This window comes from Cyprinus carpio, chromosome A8, assembly GCF_018340385.1.
Source record: "Cyprinus carpio isolate SPL01 chromosome A8, ASM1834038v1, whole genome shotgun sequence".
In the NCBI taxonomy this organism is placed as follows: Eukaryota; Metazoa; Chordata; class Actinopteri; order Cypriniformes; family Cyprinidae; genus Cyprinus; species Cyprinus carpio.
In genome coordinates, this window is record NC_056579.1 from 8,987,476 (window position 1) to 9,006,597 (window position 19,122).

At 35.2% G+C, this 19,122-nt stretch overlaps 3 protein-coding genes across 7 annotated transcripts; 1 reads left to right on the forward strand and 2 right to left on the reverse strand.

The window, feature by feature from the left end:
- Positions 1-1,253: 1,253 nt before the first annotated feature.
- Positions 1,254-6,241, forward strand: si:ch211-150o23.3 (deleted in malignant brain tumors 1 protein). 2 transcript variants are annotated; one of them, XM_042761967.1, is made up of 8 exons: positions 1,254-1,816; positions 2,074-2,109; positions 2,676-2,993; positions 3,133-3,390; positions 3,465-3,779; positions 4,245-4,394; positions 4,471-4,526; positions 5,078-6,241. In XM_042761967.1, the coding sequence occupies exons 1-7, from the start codon at positions 1,783-1,785 to the stop codon at positions 4,506-4,508; spliced, it is 1,149 nt and encodes a 382-aa protein (XP_042617901.1). In that variant the 5' UTR covers positions 1,254-1,782; the 3' UTR covers positions 4,509-4,526; positions 5,078-6,241. The 2 variants fall into 2 exon arrangements, with proteins under 2 accessions (XP_042617901.1, XP_042617900.1); XM_042761966.1 differs by having other exon boundaries at positions 1,259-1,816; positions 3,079-3,390.
- Positions 6,242-6,290: 49 nt separating this feature from the next.
- Positions 6,291-8,439, reverse strand: LOC109061432 (emerin-like). Of its 4 annotated transcripts, none has more exons than XM_019078537.2 (7): positions 8,278-8,439; positions 7,850-7,914; positions 7,557-7,655; positions 7,436-7,467; positions 7,331-7,356; positions 7,211-7,249; positions 6,291-7,116 (listed from the first exon to the last, which is right to left on the reverse strand). In XM_019078537.2, exons 1-7 carry the CDS (start codon positions 8,313-8,315, stop codon positions 6,903-6,905), a joined length of 513 nt encoding a protein of 170 aa, XP_018934082.1. In that variant the 5' UTR covers positions 8,316-8,439; the 3' UTR covers positions 6,291-6,902. The 4 variants fall into 4 exon arrangements, with proteins under 4 accessions (XP_018934082.1, XP_018934084.1, XP_018934083.1 ...); XM_019078539.2 differs by having other exon boundaries at positions 7,850-7,984; positions 8,278-8,419; XM_019078538.2 differs by having other exon boundaries at positions 7,850-8,013; positions 8,278-8,417.
- Positions 8,440-10,584: 2,145 nt separating this feature from the next.
- LOC122134249 (alpha-N-acetylgalactosaminide alpha-2,6-sialyltransferase 5-like) lies at positions 10,585-13,483 on the reverse strand. Its single transcript, XM_042761969.1, has 3 exons — positions 13,018-13,483; positions 11,498-11,605; positions 10,585-11,409 (listed from the first exon to the last, which is right to left on the reverse strand). Exons 1-3 carry the CDS (start codon positions 13,464-13,466, stop codon positions 11,187-11,189), a joined length of 780 nt encoding a protein of 259 aa, XP_042617903.1. The 5' UTR covers positions 13,467-13,483; the 3' UTR covers positions 10,585-11,186.
- Between the last annotated feature and the right edge of the window lie 5,639 nt (positions 13,484-19,122).

The window sequence follows — 19,122 nt, forward strand, 5'->3', positions numbered from 1 at the left end:
TTTATGCTGTAGCTTTCTGTAACACTGTATTGTATGTCAAATTCAATGTCTTAATGTCAGGTGCACTTTACAATAGGTTTTGTATTTGTTAACATTAGTTAACTACTGTAGTCAACATGAACTAACAATGAAATATAGTTCTAAACCATTTATTCATCTTAATGTTAATTTCAAGCATTTATTAGTACATTATTAAAGTCAAAAATTGTATCTGTTGTAAAGTTGAACATGAGTTAACACTGACAAACAATGAATGAACAGTTGTATTTTTATTAACTTATTTTAACAGTATTTTAATCGTGACCCTTCAGAGTGTAAGTGGTTTGGAGAATAAGGTAAAACTGTAAGTGTTGTAATTCTCATTTGATCCACATGATGTCGCCACAAGCTTATGCACATAAATTCTTACCCCTGAATAGTTGTCAAAACAGTTCAACACCCTTCTTATGTAAACGTTATGGTTCTAATGTTCCAACTAATACTAATTCATGATATTTTAACTGTCAGTTTGATTCATAAAATTGCAATACTGTAGATCTCATAGCTGGGTGATATTTAAATTTATGGTGTCATTAAATTGTATCTCTGAGTGTGTTATTTTTCCATGTCTAAGCCTAAAATTGTTTTAAGCCTTGAGGCAAAATAAGCGTGAGCGTTTTTGTGCGCAGATCTTGCGCAACTTCATAGGACTGTAAAAAAAAAAAAAAAAAAAAAAAAAAAAAAAAAATCATCCTCATCTGCATAATGGGACGTCTGACTCATTATTTCGAATCGACTCATATGAACAGTTCATTTCAAAGAATCAGTTAAAAAGACAGTTCCGGGATTTTTGTGCGTCCAACGTATACGTCATCACGTAGTCCCGTACTCCCTGGTGGCCAGTTACATTCCAATACATGCTGTTTATTACGTTTATTAATACGGGTGTTTATGTAATTTAATGTGTCATTTGCCATGTTTCAGCTCATGAGAATGAGTCATTTAGAAGCGAGATAGAATCTGCATTTAACATTCTTTTAAATCTAGTCTGAATAACAGTTTTTGGTGATTACATATTAGCTGTAATTTAATAATTCATTTATTAAACAAACTCGTTTGTGTATTGGAACAAAAATTCGACGTACAATAAAAAGTAACGTTTCGCACCATCAGTCAAATCCTCGCTTCACTGCAAATGCTCTTGTGAGTTGTTTCGTTCTGTTGATTCAGTTTGTTCGGAAAGTTTTTTTTTTTTTTTTTTTTTTTTTTAGCGAAAAGATCCGATTCAAAAGATTGATTCGTTCACGAATCGGACGGCGCCAGTCTCAGTCTGCATTATGACTGTTTGTGGGAATATCATGCGCGCGAGGAACACCAGCTCACAAAGCATTAATAACTACAGATTTATTCGATAATGCTTTGTAAATACAACGTTATTTCTTTTATCTCGCTCTACGAATAACTCTCTTTAGGGCCAAAACGCTAGCATAACAGCCGTTCGATTCTACAGCCTTTACATTGTTATGTGCTATTTACATTTATCGACCATTATGCTTCTAAGCATTAGTTATGATAGATAATGTATTTGTATAAATCACATGAAGGGGAACAGGATCAGTTCAGGCATTCAGAAGTGCTAGTTAGCTAGCTAGCTGAATAGACCGAAGTGCTATGCATCAACTTGCTCCTGGTCCTCCTCTCACTGGAACCGTCAGATTTTGGATTGCTGACATTTTAGTTAGAGACATTTAGTTATTAAATGAGCCTAAAGCCCTGGCACTTGCATTACATGGGAAATCTACAATGTCGAGGATTCTTCTGGGCCTGGTAATGCTTGGTTAGTAAAATGTATTATGTATATTTGTTCTCTTATTTGCACTTGCATTACATGGGAAATCTACAAATATATATATATATATATATATATTTTTTTTTTTTCTTTTTTAAGGAGACCTGAATATTGTCAGCAACTGCAACCATAGTACATTTGAAATGTATAATTGCAGATAAAACCTGCTAAATGTTTCTTAATTTTAGCATGAATATGTAAATATTTTAACGTAAGTTACCCTTAACTATTGTGATTTTTAACAGGATGCACTGTTGCTGTTGAAGATGTTCATGCCTGTGGTGAGTTATTGACTATATGTTGTTTTCTACAGTTTTCAAACTATTATATTTCAAGGATTTACAAATTTGATGGTTCCCTTCCAAAATTACAAAAGATTCTATATATATATATAATATATATATATATATATATATATATATATATATATATATATATATATATAAGAAAACATATTAACATTTAAATTTACTTTTAATGTATTTGTATTTGTACTTTTTTCTGTCAAACATTTTGTGGATGGAAGTTTGAAAAGCCCTATTCAATCTTAAATTATGAATTTGAAATTATAATATTTATTGATATTTTGAATTGGGTTTTATTTTTACATTTTCTGTTTTAATTTCAGTTTTAATGTTTTTTTTTGTTGTTGTTTTTTGCTTTATTAGTTTTTAGTTTTTTTTTATATTACTATTTAGCTTTATTTAATTATTTCAATTTTAATTTAATTTAATTTTCAATAATTGTAGTATGTCTCTTAATTGTAGTATTATTACTCTTTATTTTTTTGGTAATTTAAGTTTCAGCTAAGGATAACAACACTGGTTGATTCCAATTATTTCCACAGACGACCCGATCACCAGACTTGTGAATGAAAAACCGGGTGAGCGGTGCTCGGGTAGAGTGGAGGTGCGTCATGGGCATCAGTGGGGCACTGTGTGCCAGCGTGGTTGGGATCCGGAGGATGCCGCAGTGGTTTGTAGAGAGCTCGACTGCGGCTTTGTGTTGGACATTCCAGGTGGCGCTCGTTTCGGACGGGCCGGTGGAGAGGTGCTGTGGAGGAATGTGAAATGCTCGGGTGACGAGTTTGCCCTGGATCTGTGTGAACGCTTCCTCAATGATGACGTGTGTACGCACAGTGAGGATGCTGGAGTGGAGTGCACAGGTATGAGAGCGTTTGAAAGATTTGTATTTTGTTTTACGTAACCTGTGTTTGTTTGTAGTTGTTCATAATTTTTTTCTCCAACCAGGAAAACTTCTAGCACCAACCTTGTCAATTCAGTCTCCCTTCTACACCTATTCAGGCGGAGAGGCTGTTCACTTTAAATGCACTGCCCCATACTGGCAGTCCATCATTGACTTCCATCTGTACAAAAGAGGTGTGGACACTCCGCTTGTGACCCAGAGAGCTGATCCCAGGCAAATGACGGTGGATCTGACCCTGTCAGACTTGGAAATCTCTCACCAGGGCAGCTACAGCTGTCTCTATAGTATACACAACAAACTGGGAAACTCTCCCTCAGGATATTCTCCACACAGCAACTTCATTAACATCACAGTCTGTAAGTCACATCTGCTGCTAAAGTTGCAATGGAGAGCCTAAAGTCTAAGTCTAACCTTTATTATTTATTCTCAGTGGAGATTCACACTCCCCAAATCTGGTACAACACTTCTCCTGAGGCCCGGCCGGGTTGGGTCACCCGGGGCCACAGTTTTAATGTCACCTGCTCCACTCAGCCTCAGTATCCAGGAGCATCCTTTCAGCTGCGGCTCATCAAGCCCAACGGGACCGTCCGGCACTCTCTGCCAGCCCTCACTCCCTCCGTCACTTTTACCTTCTCCAATGCCCAGTCCAATAATGAGGGCTACTACTGCTGTCTTTACAAGGTCCAGACTGGAGAGCGCAATTTTATCTCGAGGGAGAGTCAGCCTTTACCCATCTCTATTCGAGGTGAGTTGTGTGCTGCCAGCCCAGGCAGGCTTCCCCTCTATTTTCTATTACATCTACTTTCTAAATGATTCATATTCATCAATTCACCCATGTATGTTTTTTTTAATTGATAATCCATTACACTCATATGGAAGCTTGTTTACACCACAGAATATAAAAAAGGTGCAACTTTTTCTCATAAGTCACAATTCATAAAATTCAAACTACATTTTTTACATTGTGAGATACAAACTCAGAATTCTGAGAAAAAAACTCAGAACTGCAAGATGCAAACAGAATTATGAGGGGGGAAAAGTCTGAATTATGAGAGATAAATTCTGAATTATGAGGAAAAAAGCATTGTGAGATTAAAAAGTCGCTATACTGAAGAAAAGATCTGTGATCTGTCGCTTTTTCAGTTTTACTTAACTTTAAGGACAATTATGCATTTGACCTTCATTTCTTTCGCTGTTTTTTTTTAAGTAGAAGTGGATCCGGTGATGAGCCCAGTGGTCATCAGTTTACTGGTATCTGGTTTAACATTTGTGTTGGCGACATGTGCCATTCTGATTGTTGCCAAAGTTTACTGCAATAGAGTGAGCAAACCCACTGAACTGGAGCGAGAGAGCAGGACCTGTAAGTATAGCTATGTGATTTCAAAAAATATTTAAGATTTTGTTTCTTTTTCTGACAAGTTATATTTTTATTACAGGTGTTGACAACACATACATTGCCTTGACAGTCAAATAATGGGAGTTCAAAAAGAAGGTAATGTGAGTTTTTTTGTTTGTTTTGTTTTGTTTTTAATTGTTTTGTTTTGTGTTGTTACTGATTGTTTTTGTATAGTTTTTTTTTTTGTTTTGTTTTGGTGTTATTTTCTTTTTTTGTTTTTGGGAGGGGGTGAGTGTTTTCCTAATCAGGCACAACACAACAAGGTGTGATAAATTGTGTATCTGTTGTGCCAACAAGCTCGTGAACAAAGCCCAAAGTATACAAAGACACAAATTTCGTCTACAGTACATTAAATACTGTACACACACAGCCCTATTGTTCTAACTTCACATACAATGTACAGCTTACTCTAGTGCTTTGAATTTTTTGGGCAGAAATTTCTTTGTCTACAAGATGACGATTCTGGTCCAGGCTAGTGTTTCACAGTCGGAAATGACGCAATAGACACCGAGTGCTTGTGTAAAGGCATTAAAACTCTAGTTTAAACTTAAGTTTTTATTCCTCATTCCTTTAGGAGAAAAAAGCCCAGACACTGAATCAGAGAGTAACATCTGTGTGTGGTTTTTTGTATGTTTTTGTTGTTTCAGCAACTACAAACTAGTCACTTGGTCCACCTGAGGTTGGTGTTTCAGTAGCCTGTCCAAACCAAAGGGAACGTCTAAGTTTGAAGAACCACAGATTTTACCACAGAAGAACCACCTTTTCTTACTATCCGCTGTTCTCTGTCAGTTAGAGAAACACATTTGAATCGTCATTGGTTGGAGGGTTTTCTTTCAATGTTACTGGAGATTGGAGATTTTTTTCTTTTTACAAGTAAATGCTGAAATCACTAGACTTGAAGAGGTAACATTACAACACAAGCTGTTGCACTAACAAGGTTAAAAAGGGCTTTTTAGTTTTTAGAGGTACCACGTCTGACCCGTCCTGAGGTCTTCCCATATCGTTGCAGGTATAGACTGTAGAACTGTGAAATGTTTTGGGGGTTTTTCTTGTTTCCTTGCATTCTCTATGGGGGCTTATAATTTAAAATGATATATTTATTGGGGTTTTTTTCTACTAGTTTGTTTTTTAAAGATTTTATGTGTATAATGTTTAATAAGTTACAGGTGGGAACAGGGACAGACAGCCTAAGAACAACCTCTATCAGTCACTACATGAATATAAAGTATTATTTCATTGTGTATTTTACCTGGTTTGTTGGTATGCTCTGTTTGAAATGAAAGTGGGCTCTCTAAACTCATTATACAGTTGATCTAATGTGATGCTTAAGTAGAAAATGAACAAATCCTCTGACACATTTCTAAAACAGCACAGGAAATAATCACCGTATTTACAAACAGGAACAATAACATAGTTATAAAAGTTTTAGTATGGATTATAGGCATACACAAAACATTTTAAGCAGCACAATTATTGTCTAGTTAAGCCAAGAATACACTACAGTACAGTATATACACTCCATTTTTAACAAGGAAAAGCAAAATGTGTTTCTAAATCCGAGTCACGGGTAGAGACTGACATTCATATAAGCTTGTTTAGTTTAATACATTTATACATGTTTTGTACCCATAAAAACAATAGTAAATGAGCAAAATGCTCAAATTGTAATAAAAAAAGGTGTTTGAAAAACAACTGTCACTTCCACGTTTTGCAATGTGGAGAATTAATGGTTGTTGTTTGCAGTTTTTGGTACATGGAATAAAATTTGTAGACTTTTATTTTGCCATTAAAAACTAAAATCACAATTTTGACATGCATATAGTGATTTTACTGTTTGTTATTAATAAAGACATTTTCAGGTGTATCTAAAAAGTTCATTTTAATAAAACCTGTAGATTTTAAATCACAAAACACCAGAAACAATTGATTCTGACATTCATATAATCTGGCTCCAGCATATTCAAATACATATAATTCAGAGTATGACCCAAATTCATGAGTGATACTTTCAGACAAATGGAAAAATCATTACCTACTGTAAAATGATGAACACCAAATTCAGTAACTGTAACCTTTAAAATATGCTTATATAATTCATACAAAAAAGGCTTTTAAATTAGTATTACAAGTTGTAATATATCAAACTTTTATGAGCCCAAGAAATTACTAAAACTACAGTACTGTAAAATGTACTGCAGCATTACAATGGACAATTATTGTATCAAGGGACAAAAAAAATATATATATATATATCTTAAAAATAATCTTTCAACAGGTGCATCCTGTAGCACCCACTTCCTTAATATTCACAAGTTACAGTGTTGGACTATTACTATGATAAAACATCACACACAAATAACCCAAGATTTAAGAAGTTAAAATACACTGCAGTATGTTAAAAATCACATCTATTGTGCTGAATATTTGCTTGTTTTAGAAATGTAACATACAGTTTAATCACTAAAGGAAGAGCTACGTCAGTCTTTTCACAGGCTCTGCTGATTCCATATTCATAAAAACCAAGTACAGGAGACCAGATACGATCAGAAACACTAATATCTGTAGCCAGACTGGGACCAGGTGTGTTGAACTCTTCTCAGGTGTTTTCTGGATATGAGGCTCTGGCGGCAGGTTTCTTGCTTGTGAAATATTACGGTAAGGAGCTTGAGTCCTATATATTGAAGGCCTTCAAAAAAAAGTAATACATTTAATTAATAAAAATAATTCCCCTAACGGTGACACACGTTCAGTATAATTGTATACAAAAAAAAACGTCATACTCATCTGTGTAGTCCATCCCTCTATAATCAGACCACGTTCTAATAAACCAAAAAAGCTTGTTAGTTTCACTGTTAAGACACAACATGATTTAAACTGCTCTAATATTCAGGCTGACTTACCTGTTGCTCACATCATCATATAGTTGCTAAAGCAACACAAATGAATCATTAGTCAGCATATAAACAAGTCTGAAACTCATTTTAATAAGTGTTGTTAGTACTCACAGGTCTGTGATGCTGAACATAGGTGATGTCCTCTGTAAAGCAAAGGTTTAACCAATTCAGCTCATTGGTGTGATTTGTGACAGATACTCGTGTTTTGTGTTGATCGTCATGTAAGCATTACCCTCTTCCCTGTAATATGTCCTGTTGGATTGAGCTTGGGTTCTTCTGTGTTTAGACATGGCTTCTCTCAGCTTCTTCTCATAAAGGACTCGGGTGGAATCTGGTGAAATTAATATAAAAAATTACAAAAACAACAAAAATACTAAAACGTTAATTAAAATTACAATGAAAACGGAAGATACAAAAATAAAAACTAATTCAAAGTATTTAACAAAAACTCTAATAGTATCTCAGTGTCTGCAACAATCCCATTCACGTTAGTGACTGTTTTAAATCACATAGAATTTAACTTACCGACCACAGGACCGTGTTTTATTCCGTAATCATCCAGCATCCATTTGATCTCCTCGTTGGATTTACTGCTCAACATTGACATAACTTACACGGAATGACAGCGTCTGAGTTTCTGTATGTAATACTACTTCTTGTCTATGAAACCGAAAATGAAATTTATGAACCTATGACATACAACACAGCGTTAGTTCATCAACAGTGGTCTGTGGTATTTTACATTTGTTTAGAAATTCAGCCGTAACAAAAGATCAACTATTGAAAAACAAAACAAGCAATACGACGTTATTTTCAAATCATACATCAAAATCGGAGACATTTTTGTATTAAATGTCTTAATCTATGTATAGTATATCCTATCTAGAGGGTGCACTGGCACTCGTGACTTTATTTCTGTGCAGTGATGTGAATTTGCAGTTATGAATAGATACCTTGTTTGCTGCGCACGTGACACATTGATACAAAACATAAGCCGACAAAACAGACGCTGTGCTTTTAAACCTGTAAATCACGCGGAGGAATTTGTAGCTAACTACGCTGGCGCCTACATATAACCCGTATCCGTTTGAGTTGTAAACAATGTGACGCACTTCCGCGAGGCAACCAATTCGGTGACGTAGCGAGTTTATAAGTTTTTTTTTTTGTGTGTGTGTGTGTGTGTGTGTGTGTGTGTGTGTTTGTTTGTTTGTTTGATTGATTACTCTCATTGAATGACAAGGATTTATTTATTTATATTTACTGAATTATTTATTTATTTATTTATTGTACCTTTTTTACTTATGCATATTTCAACCAGTTAAACTGTCAAATGACTGTGAATGAACATTTATTTGGCTATCGTAAATTAAATTAAATTAAATTGCATAAATTAAGGAGAACAAGAAGAAGACACATAATTTAAAAATCATAAAAATGTAAAGTGTAAATAACATTACAGTCATTGGTAGTTTCTCATGATCACGAACCGCAAACCCTTATAATATTTAATATATTTTAAATATTTTTCATGTCCAAATATGCTGCTTTTTTAATAGACCCAAAGATCATAATTATTTTTTCTTGTGCAAAAATAATTATGATGGTGCAACAAAATATGTGGCATTTAAATGCATTAGTGAAGTGTATATATAAAATAATTACAGTGCATACCAGCAATGTTACTGCTGTAAGTTACACTGCAGCCCTAACAGACAAGCAACCTGTTTTTATACAGTTTTTATACATCTATGGATACAACTAGAATTTAATTAGGAAAGTAGAGTAACAGTGCCACTAGATGGCAGGACTGACCTTGCGGCAATAACAATTTACCAAAGAATGTTTAGGAAATTTGCTTAAATACTTATGACATAATGATATTATCCATGGTAATGTTTTGTTGAAGCTTTCTACGACATACCTAATGTACTGAGATACTGTGTCAAACAGAGGACATTTATTAGTAAATTCGGCCGGTTTTAAATCTGAGACTGTAAGACGGATCCAAACCGGCCAAGTCGAAATGACAATCACACATTTATTTTATTCAGGCCTCCAGCGTGATCCAAGGTCATCCGTAATCACGGTGTTGCCTCAGGTGACTGATCACAGTAGCAGCCAGCAGAGCTGAATCAAAGGTCAGCCTCATTTACAGATGCCCACGTCCTTTAAAGCCCTCCAATTTCTCTAGACTTCCTGAGGGACAATTGTGTTGTGCTAGGCACATTCGCCAGCCACTCTGAATAAGCAGAACTCCTGTTTTTATACAGTCTATGATGATATCCCATCAGACCAGAGCAGTTCCCATAAGCCTGAGCAAGAACACTGAATGTCACACCATTAGCATTCAACATTGGTCCCAACCTCTGGCTGTAAAGTTAAAATGAACAGCGCCGTTGTAGGCAGCAAGTCGATATGCTCTCACACAAACTTTGTAATGGGAATTGAAGGAAGAGCTGCGTGGAATTGCAAAAAAACAAAGACAGCCCTCTCTCTTTCTCTCTCTCTCTAAAGGTCATGCTGTCATGGGTCTGAGTTGGTGGTTTTGGTATGTGGGAATGTTTCAGCATTGTGCCTGATTTTCAGAAAGAAAAAATATGGTGGGAACCTTTAGTGTAAATGGTTTGTGAACCATTTTGTGACGGATATGAGTTATTACAATTAGAAAGTTATACTTTTAAGTTCTGTATGTTCCTTATTTTATACGTAAAAGCAGGTGTGGCCTTGTAACTTGAATGTGCTTGATGTTGTAAACTGGTATTTGTTATAGAATAATTGTAATTTACTATAAAATTTTAATAGTAAAACTGCACTTTGATATTCTTCTAGTTATTTACCTATAGCTGGGATTCGCAGGGAATCTGACTGATTACTCACACCAAAAATTACTTTTTTTTTCATTGCCATGCCCTTTTAGGGGCTTCATATGTCTATGATATAATTGAAAATTCAGATGGTTTTTCCGTGCCATCAATGAACATTGCAGCATCTTCCAAACTGTGGAAAGCAGTGGGTCAGGTAAAGTGTGAGAATGGTGATGCATCATGCTAGGTCAAATATGAAAAAATGTAAGTTCTGTAATTTAATTAAAAAGTTTGTTGGTGGGCATAACTTGTATATATTTTGTTCACATGGTGCACCACAAGTGTGTCGTAGACCATTGCAGAGGACAAAAAAACAGTGTAGTTTGATTCACAAACAAATTATTGAAATGGTCTGGGAACCTCTGATTTATAGTAAAGACTAGAACTACTGAGAACTTTACAGTATTAGCATATAGCTATATTTACAGCTTAATTTAAGAGATAAACATCTTTTTTACATGTACTAAAGACAAATCTAATGAGGCCCTATTATAAAAGTGTAATTTGGAAAAAATGCACAATTTGCAAATGGTTTTCTTTAGATGCCATTGAGAGAAGAAATGTGTAACATTATGTGCTTGACACTGTCCACGTGGCACAAATATTAAGGGTGAATTATAAAATTATAAAATTGTAATTTAAGGAGAACAATATGGCCTAGATATCAAAGTAGTAATTGCTGGAAACAGAAAATGTGATATAATTATACAGTAACCCAGTTTCCTGAATTATGAACCAATGTAGATTATACTGTTATGATTAATAACGAGAACAATATACTGTATGTTCTTGTTACATTTAACATCTTTCAACATTCTCATCAAAAAAAGTCTGATTATGTCCAACAAGTGCCTCATAGAAAGCTGTTCTTGCTGTTTCAAGCCACTAGAAAGAACATCATCATAAACATTCATTCATAATGTGTTCCAGTTAAAATGTTCATTTGTCCTCAAAAGGACATTGAGTTCTGAGTCTGGAAACATCCCAAAGTCTGAACCTCAGGAGTCTGTGCTGTTCTTTGTAACAGGTGCTGGTCTCCAGTCAGGTTGATAGAAGTGTATGTTGAACATACGTGCCCAGTTGGCAAAGACACGTTTTTCTGTGATGAAACGATGGTGGCTGCCATGCCGGCCCCGCTCGTGGGAGAGATACATTTTGCATTCATCCAGCCCCGCAGGCTCATAGTAGTGATACGGCACTGAGGGCTCAGGACTGGGAGAACTGAGAAGAACAATCACATGTCTAACTGAAATTGTCATAAACCAACACAATGAAAGCATTATGGTAAATATGGAAAAGAAAGCCTCACTTGCAGAAGTCAGGAGGAATCATGCCATAGACATTAATTCTGTCACAAATCTCCAATGCGATTGCCATGGTGAACCAACCCGTGCTGAGCCATGAATTGGACTTTTTTCTGAATAACATATGAGAGAAAGAGGACACGTAGCTGTGATGATTAAAGGTTCCCTATTGTGTATATGTATATATGTGTGTGTGTGTATATATATACATACATATACATATATATACAGGTGCTGGTCATATAATTAGAATATCATCAAAAAGTTGATTTATTTCATTAATTCCATTCAAAAAGTGAAACTTGTATATTATTCATTCATTACACACAGACTGATATATTTCAAATGTTTATTTCTTTTAATTTTGATGATTATAACTGACAACTAAGGAAAATCCCAAATTCAGTATCTCAGAAAATTAGAATATTGTGAAAAGGTTCAATATTGAAGACACCTGGTGCCACACTCTAATCAGTTAATTAACTCAAAACACCTGCAAAGCCTTTAAATGGTCTCTCAGTCCTAGTTCTGTAGGCTACATAATCATGGGGAAGACTGCTGAATTGACAGGTTGTCCAAAAGACGACCATTGACACCTTGCACAAGGAGGGCAAGACACAAAAGGTCATTGCAAAAGAGGCTGGCTGTTCACGGAGCTCTGTGTCCAAGCACATTAATATATATATACATTTAATATATACATTTTTTTAACACACACAGACTAGTACTGGTCAAAAGTCTGGAATAATTAAAAGATTTAATGTTATAGTAAAAACAGTATTATTGTGAAATATTATTACAATTTAAAATAACTTGTTTTTTTCTTAATATATTTATGTGTTTTTGTTTTTTTTGTTTTTTGCTGAGCTGAAAGTTCAGGTTTTTACATGTCGTGATCCTTCAGAAATTATTCTATGCTTTGGTGCTCAAAAAATATTTCTTTGCCATAGCTTTGCCATCAAAGGAATACATTACATTTAAAAAATAAATTACAATAGAAAACAGTTTCTTTAAATTGTAATAATATTTAACAATATTAATGTTTTATACTTTATTTGTTTTAAAGCTTACCTAAGACAAAAATAAAATGCAATGCATGCTGTCTCCTTGGATACATGTTTAGATTTTCAACAAAAACATTTTCAACATCACATGTACAATGTTTTTAGTTTGAATAGCTGGATTAGATTACTCGCAATGGGAGACAGATTGAGATAAAAGCGATATAAGGAGATACAGGAGATAAAAGATCCTCAAACAGACAGAAAAAACTCAAAAGTTTAAGAACATTTGAGCATTTTGCCCTGAGCAGTTTGTGTCTGATCAGGTACATCCCAGCTGGCAGCTGTCTCCAGCTGGAACTGATCCTCTACTAACCCTTAATCTACGCTGATGCCAAGCCGTATGCCCTGTGGGCTAGTGATACCAACCCTACAGCAGACTCTGGTGCTCTGCACATCAGTAAAGCCAACTTACACTTACAAAGATTAGGTAAGCTGACACAAAGAAACATTTCCATCCTTACCTATCTTTCCCTGTCTCCTTCTTAAAGAGCTCATCAAAATGCAGCATCTTTAACCCTGAGATGACGTACACCTGTAGTTTAGGCATCATCTGCTTCAACAGACGCAGGTTGTTGTAGACAAGGCCTTTACCGTCTTGTCGCATGTGGTTTCCGGGCCCCCAGAAGATAAAGAAGGTGTTCTGGCTGGAGTTGAGTAGCTCGTGCGGTAGCACACGTTGCACGCTGGAATGAGCGACCACACGCAGGGTCGTTCGCTGGCCCACGTCCTTCTGGTAGCCTCGTGTTGGGGCATCGTTCATACGGATGACACACTCCTTGCGGTCAATCTCCACACCTCGACCACTTCCAGTCATGTGACCAGAGCTGGTCACTAAGGCACAACTTTTGCAACGCATCCTAAGGGGCTGAGGATGGAGACAATGATGAGATGTTTTAGACTTCATGTACATAATATAATTAATTCAAGTTGGTTTCATATACTTCTGAAAAATGTTTAAATTTTTTCTACAAAGAGTATGATCGAATAACTAAAAACTGGTGATAAGTAGTGGTTAATTAAAAGTTACTAAAATACTTCCCTTGCATTTTGATTTTAATTATGACCTCAACAGAGTCTAAAGGGTCTACAAGAGTCTTTTATGTTTTTTTTGTGTCTTTTTTTTAATGTGTGTGTCTGGGTGGGGCATGAATGTATGTATAGGGGCGTAACATTTCCATCACACGCTTGAGGTATTCGGCCAATCACAATGCACTGGATAGCTGGCCAATCAGAGCACACCTCGCTTTTCAGACTGATGAGCTTTGTAAGCATTGTCCCTCTCTACTTCTGAGAACCTTTCTGAGAAAAAACAGATCCAGGTCATTATCCTTTATGGAAAATAATGCTACTTTTAAATACGTTCTGGAAATTTGATTAAGCATATGAAGCTGATGGAGGTTAAACAGCGTTTTAGAAAGTTTGCATCATTTCATTAGTAAGGATGCAGCAATATGAAAATATTTCATTAACAAGGAACCACCATTTTTTAAATTCTGGACCACACAGATAAACGTATAATTATTTTCATGTTATGGCTGATAATCGATAGTCGGTAATAAATTCTATACTTTTTTTATTTATATAAATTAAAAGATACACTCAAAAAGTAATTACTTAAATTTAAATGAAATTAAAATTTCAAAAATGCTACAAGTGAATTTTGGTAACAACATTAGAATTTAAAGCATGAAAAAAATATTCATTTTGAGATTTGCTAATACATTTAGCGAAATTAAATTATTAAGAGTTTTTAAAGATGTAATTGAACTTTAGATGATGGCAATGGTAACATGAGCAAGGCAATTAAATATTTTAAAAAGCTCATTAATATCCAACATTCACCATTATTTAATTAAAAAAAATCATATTTTAAAGGTGACTTAATTCATACACTACATTGCCAAAAGTAGGTTGAAAATCATAGCAAATGGATCATAGCAATCACACCATTCCCATTGAGCTTTCCGCATCAGACATGTCTTCTGAATGTTTTCCAGCAACTCTTTAGGTAGTAATGAAATTGGAAAACTATTTCCTTCCACTGATGGTTAGAAAATGGATGTGATTTTTGATGAAGACTTGTACTGTAGGCCATGTTCATTTAGCGTTCTTCCACACTGGCTGTTCATTTGCACTAATACGAGCTAATCTTCAGTTTCTGACTGCTACAAAATTACTTCCACAGAGTATCCATTAAAATCTGGCTCTGAATCCTGGCGCTCTTATTAGCTCGGAAAGGGGTGCTCTTTTGTCTAATGAGAACTGGTAGACTTGAGAGCTGTTTCTGTCAGTGAGAAGTATGATAGAGAAGCCTTATGACAATGAGATCAACTCACTGAGCACAGGTATTGTCAGGGTCAAATGTAAATATGACAAAGATGTCAAAAATATTAAAAAAATTCACTAACAAGAACACAGCTCTCTTAGATGTTTTATATTTAGATGCTTAATATTTCATCATGCCCATAATAAAGGCATAGTATACCCAAAATTACAAGTTCTATCATCATTTACTGACCATTGTTTCTTTCAAAACAATTGTGACTCTCTATATATTGTGGAAAACAAAAAGGGCTAGTTATAGCAGAATTTCCAAGCTGCTCTTTTCCAGACAATGAAACTTAATGGTGACCATGATTGTAGAGCAAGTATTTTCTTTACACTATGTACCTGTGTACTGTTACACTATGCACTATGTACTGTTTCTGACATAAAAATACTGTATGGCTTCAGAAGCCTTGGAATATAGTGAATAATGCTGCTTTTTGGTGCTGCTTCTTCGGAGCTTGACAGACCCTGGTCCCCATCCACTTTTACATTTGTGCATTTAGCAGACGCTTTTATCCAAAGCGACTTGTCAGACAGTGCATTCAGGCTAACATTTTTTACCTAACATCTGTTCCCTGGGAATCGAACCTTTTGCGCTGCTAACGCAATGCTCTACCACTGAGCCACAAGAACACTTTCATATGGGTTAAAGCAAAACAAATCTTTTGACAAATCCATTCCACAGCCATACCTGTCACACACCCAGTTTAAGAGCAGTTTTTTCTTCTTGTCATTAGGAGCGTTTGTCCTCCTAATCTAAAAAATTTAGGAGCACCTTCTGATCAATTATATATAGCCCTTTAATGACAAAAATATATCATCCATGTTTACCTGATGTACTTAAGGTAATCAGTGTGTATTCTCTCATTATGCACACTATATACATATAATTATATGTGAATTTTTAACACCCATGGAGAGTAAACAGCATTTCTGCACAGTTGTAGTGTTAAACCAAATCTTTGGTGACATTATAGAGCACAGGTGAAGGTGGGAAAGAGAAGAGAGAGAGAACTGAGAGACAGATTTACATCCTTGATAGTTCTGGTGATTACAATGCCTCAAGATTAGGCCAAAGCTTGACAACAACACATGCTTGCAGCTTCCAAATGTATCTGATCAGGAGTGAAAGAAGAAATTATAGCATCACTGCATGGTGTAATTTAAAAGGCTTTAAATGCCTGCACCTGATTTATCATGAAACAATGCAGAGAGACAGGAGACACAAAAAAATGACAGAAAGAATTATGATGAAATAATTTAGCGATAAATAAAATTAGGATTTGTCATTAATGTGTATAATTTTTAATTTATTTAAATTGCATTGAAATAAATTTCTTTTTTTGATATAGTAATCATGCAGGCATCTGTAGTAAATAGTCTTGATTGGAGTCACGCGACAGTTTACCATGACAACCGCAGTTTCCACCAAAATAGTATCAGGCTAATACTTAGTACAACTTGCCCTTGACAAAACTATCATGGTTTGTGTAGTTTGTAGTTTTGATTGCAAAGATTCAGAAAGTCTGGAGAAAATTTCCTATTCATCACTGATTACGTTTTTTTGCAGTAGTATCATTAACTGGAGTAATATAACACTGTGTCGGAAACTACGTACCATGGTAAATGTTTGTAAAGTTAAGTTACTGTATAATGTCAGAGAGAGTTTGCGCTACCGTTCGCGTCTTCATATTGTGAAGTTTAATTCTGTCCGTTTAGTCCAGACGTGTTCTTTAGCTTCGGCGATATCAGCTTTACAAATCCACACTTCCCATCTTCATCCCAGCACTTCTGCTCACACATCCTCACAGCCACACTGACGCGCGCTACTGAACTCTGTCAGGTCAGTCATCTGTCCACACGCGGGTGACGCGGATGCGCGCCCGCGCGGTCTTAAAGAACGCCGAGTCTCAATCCCTTACAATCATTTAAATCTTTTGAAATTAGTGTGACCCGAGATGGAAGTAGCCTATAGTGTAAAATGTTTATGTATTATGAATTTTGAGTGGGTGCAGTACAACATGTGAGACTGACATATAGTGGTGTGTGAGTCTGAAGGGAACGTGCTTAGTGCTGTTGCCTACATAGTCTGCATATCCTAAATTGGGCTAATGTAATTTTCCTCATTTGTATATTTACATTGTATATAAATTTGATTTTGACAGCTGGCCCACATAAAAACACAGTTCTCCCTTAATTGTTTTCCATGTAAAACAATATGAAATTAGGATATTCTTGTTAACTGCAAACTCATTATAGTATATTTTTGTAAGGTGTTGATATAAATTAATTTCGTTTTGGATTTGCAATCATATAGGTACTTCCATTTTATTCCCTCAGACCTTGTAAATAAAATTGAAATGACTTTTTAGAGGAATTTAGAGGAAAATAAATAAAATACTTTTCTAGAGTAATGAATGATTTGTAGTACTGTGTGATGATATTACTGTAATTCAGTTCTCCATTATGTCATATTAATGAGATGGCTTGATATATGATATATGTTAATGATCAGCAGTATGCAGAGGATGATATCTGATAATTTTATATGTAGTCATTTGATATTTCTGTCTGAGTCTGGCTGACACATAATGAATGATTTTAAGTATGACTCATAAATCATAAAGCAAAATAAAGCATTAAGTTCAGATGTGTATTTTTTCACAAAATAAAATAGTATTAAATAAAATACTGTCCTACTTTTTAAAACTTTGGACAGGGCATTGAATGTAATTCAATAGAGTATGTTGTAGTCATCGCAAACCTTTACACTAAAACCTTTGGTCCTACGAAGATCAGTAGATGCATTCAAAAAACACCACAGGCAGTTTTCATAAACTGTATTCAAAGAGACAGAAAGCCATCACAGGGGTGTATATTTTAGATGCATGTGCTTTTAAACTCAGCCTCAGCAATTTATTACAGTGCATTAATTGATGAGAAATTCTGGGTTGCAATATATCAAACTCACATTCAGTTCCCTTCGGTCCGCAGTGAGATGTCACTTAAGAAACCATTATAATCCATCAGTTTTTTATTATTATGGGGCACAGTGACCAACATATTAAACAATGCTTGTGATTTATAAAAAGTGCACCATGCCAAATGCCAAAACAGAATTATTATTTTGATAATCTAACAGTCAGTTCTCAGTCCATCACATGTATTGTCTCTATGATATTCCACATGCATTTAAATTGATCTTCATTTGATGACATAGAGGTCACTGACACCATTATTATCATGGTTTATGAGTGGTGACGCAGGTGCCTTAGAATGACAGTCTGGTAATGTGAAGTGACTTCAGCATAGAAAGCACAGCCTATATTCCAAACCACCAGCATACCGCTCGGATGTAAAAGATACCATCTTCTCTTCTAAAAATGGCACGCAATGTGGCAGAGCTTCTCACGGGAGCAGAGATTAGCTGGAAGCTGTAATTTCATCTGGAACTGCAAGGAAATGGAAATATACCTTTTTCCTTTCACACAACACTGTATTTTATATATTGCCCGTACATTTTTTAAATCTCACCTTCACTTCTCAGATTTAAACTGCTCTCAACCCAATGATTGTGTAAAAAATTTATAAAAAAGACATATTGATTCATGATTTAAGGATGTCTTAATGTGCTTTAGTTTTGTTAAATATATACATATTCCAAAGAATTATTAATTACATGTCTGTGCACATGATGATTGATAGAAGAAGAATAGTTATGTTACAGAATGATATTTTACAATTCACTTTCTCATTTATATCTTTGTGTTAAAATCAATGTGGAAATAAATGCATGAATCCAACTCAATCAAATAAGTATTTGGTCATTTTTCAGCATTATTATTTTACAATGACTTGTATGTGGTTGTTTGTCTGTGAAAACGAATTAATCAAAAGAAGCCAATGATCTGAAGCACCCAGGATGAAATTTGCTAATTTCCTTCATTGAGCGTGGGTGAAAATAAGAAAAGGGGTAAAGGCATCTCGGAATTGATTCAGTGTTTGTTGTCATTGGAGACAAATGAGAATTAGATTTTGCTTGCCCTCCTGTCTGCCTCATCAGGATATTTGATTAAATCACTCCTTGAGGCTGAGATTTATTCTGATCTGTGTGTATTGGGGGGACAGTGGTGACAGGAAGATAGTTGGTGATGCGTTTGGCATTAAATTAAAGCTTATTTGAATTAAATAGTACTAGTCTCTGATGAGGTCACAAACTGCTGCTCTTCCAGTGGACG

Coding starts and splice junctions, on each gene's coding strand:
- si:ch211-150o23.3 (XM_042761966.1), top strand. CDS start 1,783: ATGTCGAGGATTCTTCTGGGCCTGGTAATGCTTG. Junction 2,994..3,078: donor TGCTGGAGTGGAGTGCACAG/GTATGAGAGCGT, acceptor TTCTCCAACCAG/GAAAACTTCTAGCACCAACC. Junction 3,391..3,464: donor CTTCATTAACATCACAGTCT/GTAAGTCACATC, acceptor ATTTATTCTCAG/TGGAGATTCACACTCCCCAA.
- LOC109061432 (XM_019078537.2), bottom strand. CDS start 8,315: ATGTTTTGTATCAATGTGTCACGTGCGCAGCAAACAAG. Junction 7,915..8,277: donor TCACGTGCGCAGCAAACAAG/GTATCTATTCAT, acceptor AATGTTGAGCAG/TAAATCCAACGAGGAGATCA. Junction 7,250..7,330: donor TATGATGATGTGAGCAACAG/GTAAGTCAGCCT, acceptor TTGGTTTATTAG/AACGTGGTCTGATTATAGAG.
- LOC122134249 (XM_042761969.1), bottom strand. CDS start 13,466: ATGTACATGAAGTCTAAAACATCTCATCATTGTCTCCATCCTCAGCCC. Junction 11,606..13,017: donor AAGGAGACAGGGAAAGATAG/GTAAGGATGGAA, acceptor TATGTTATTCAG/AAAAAAGTCCAATTCATGGC. Junction 11,410..11,497: donor ATTCCTCCTGACTTCTGCAA/GTGAGGCTTTCT, acceptor TGTTCTTCTCAG/TTCTCCCAGTCCTGAGCCCT.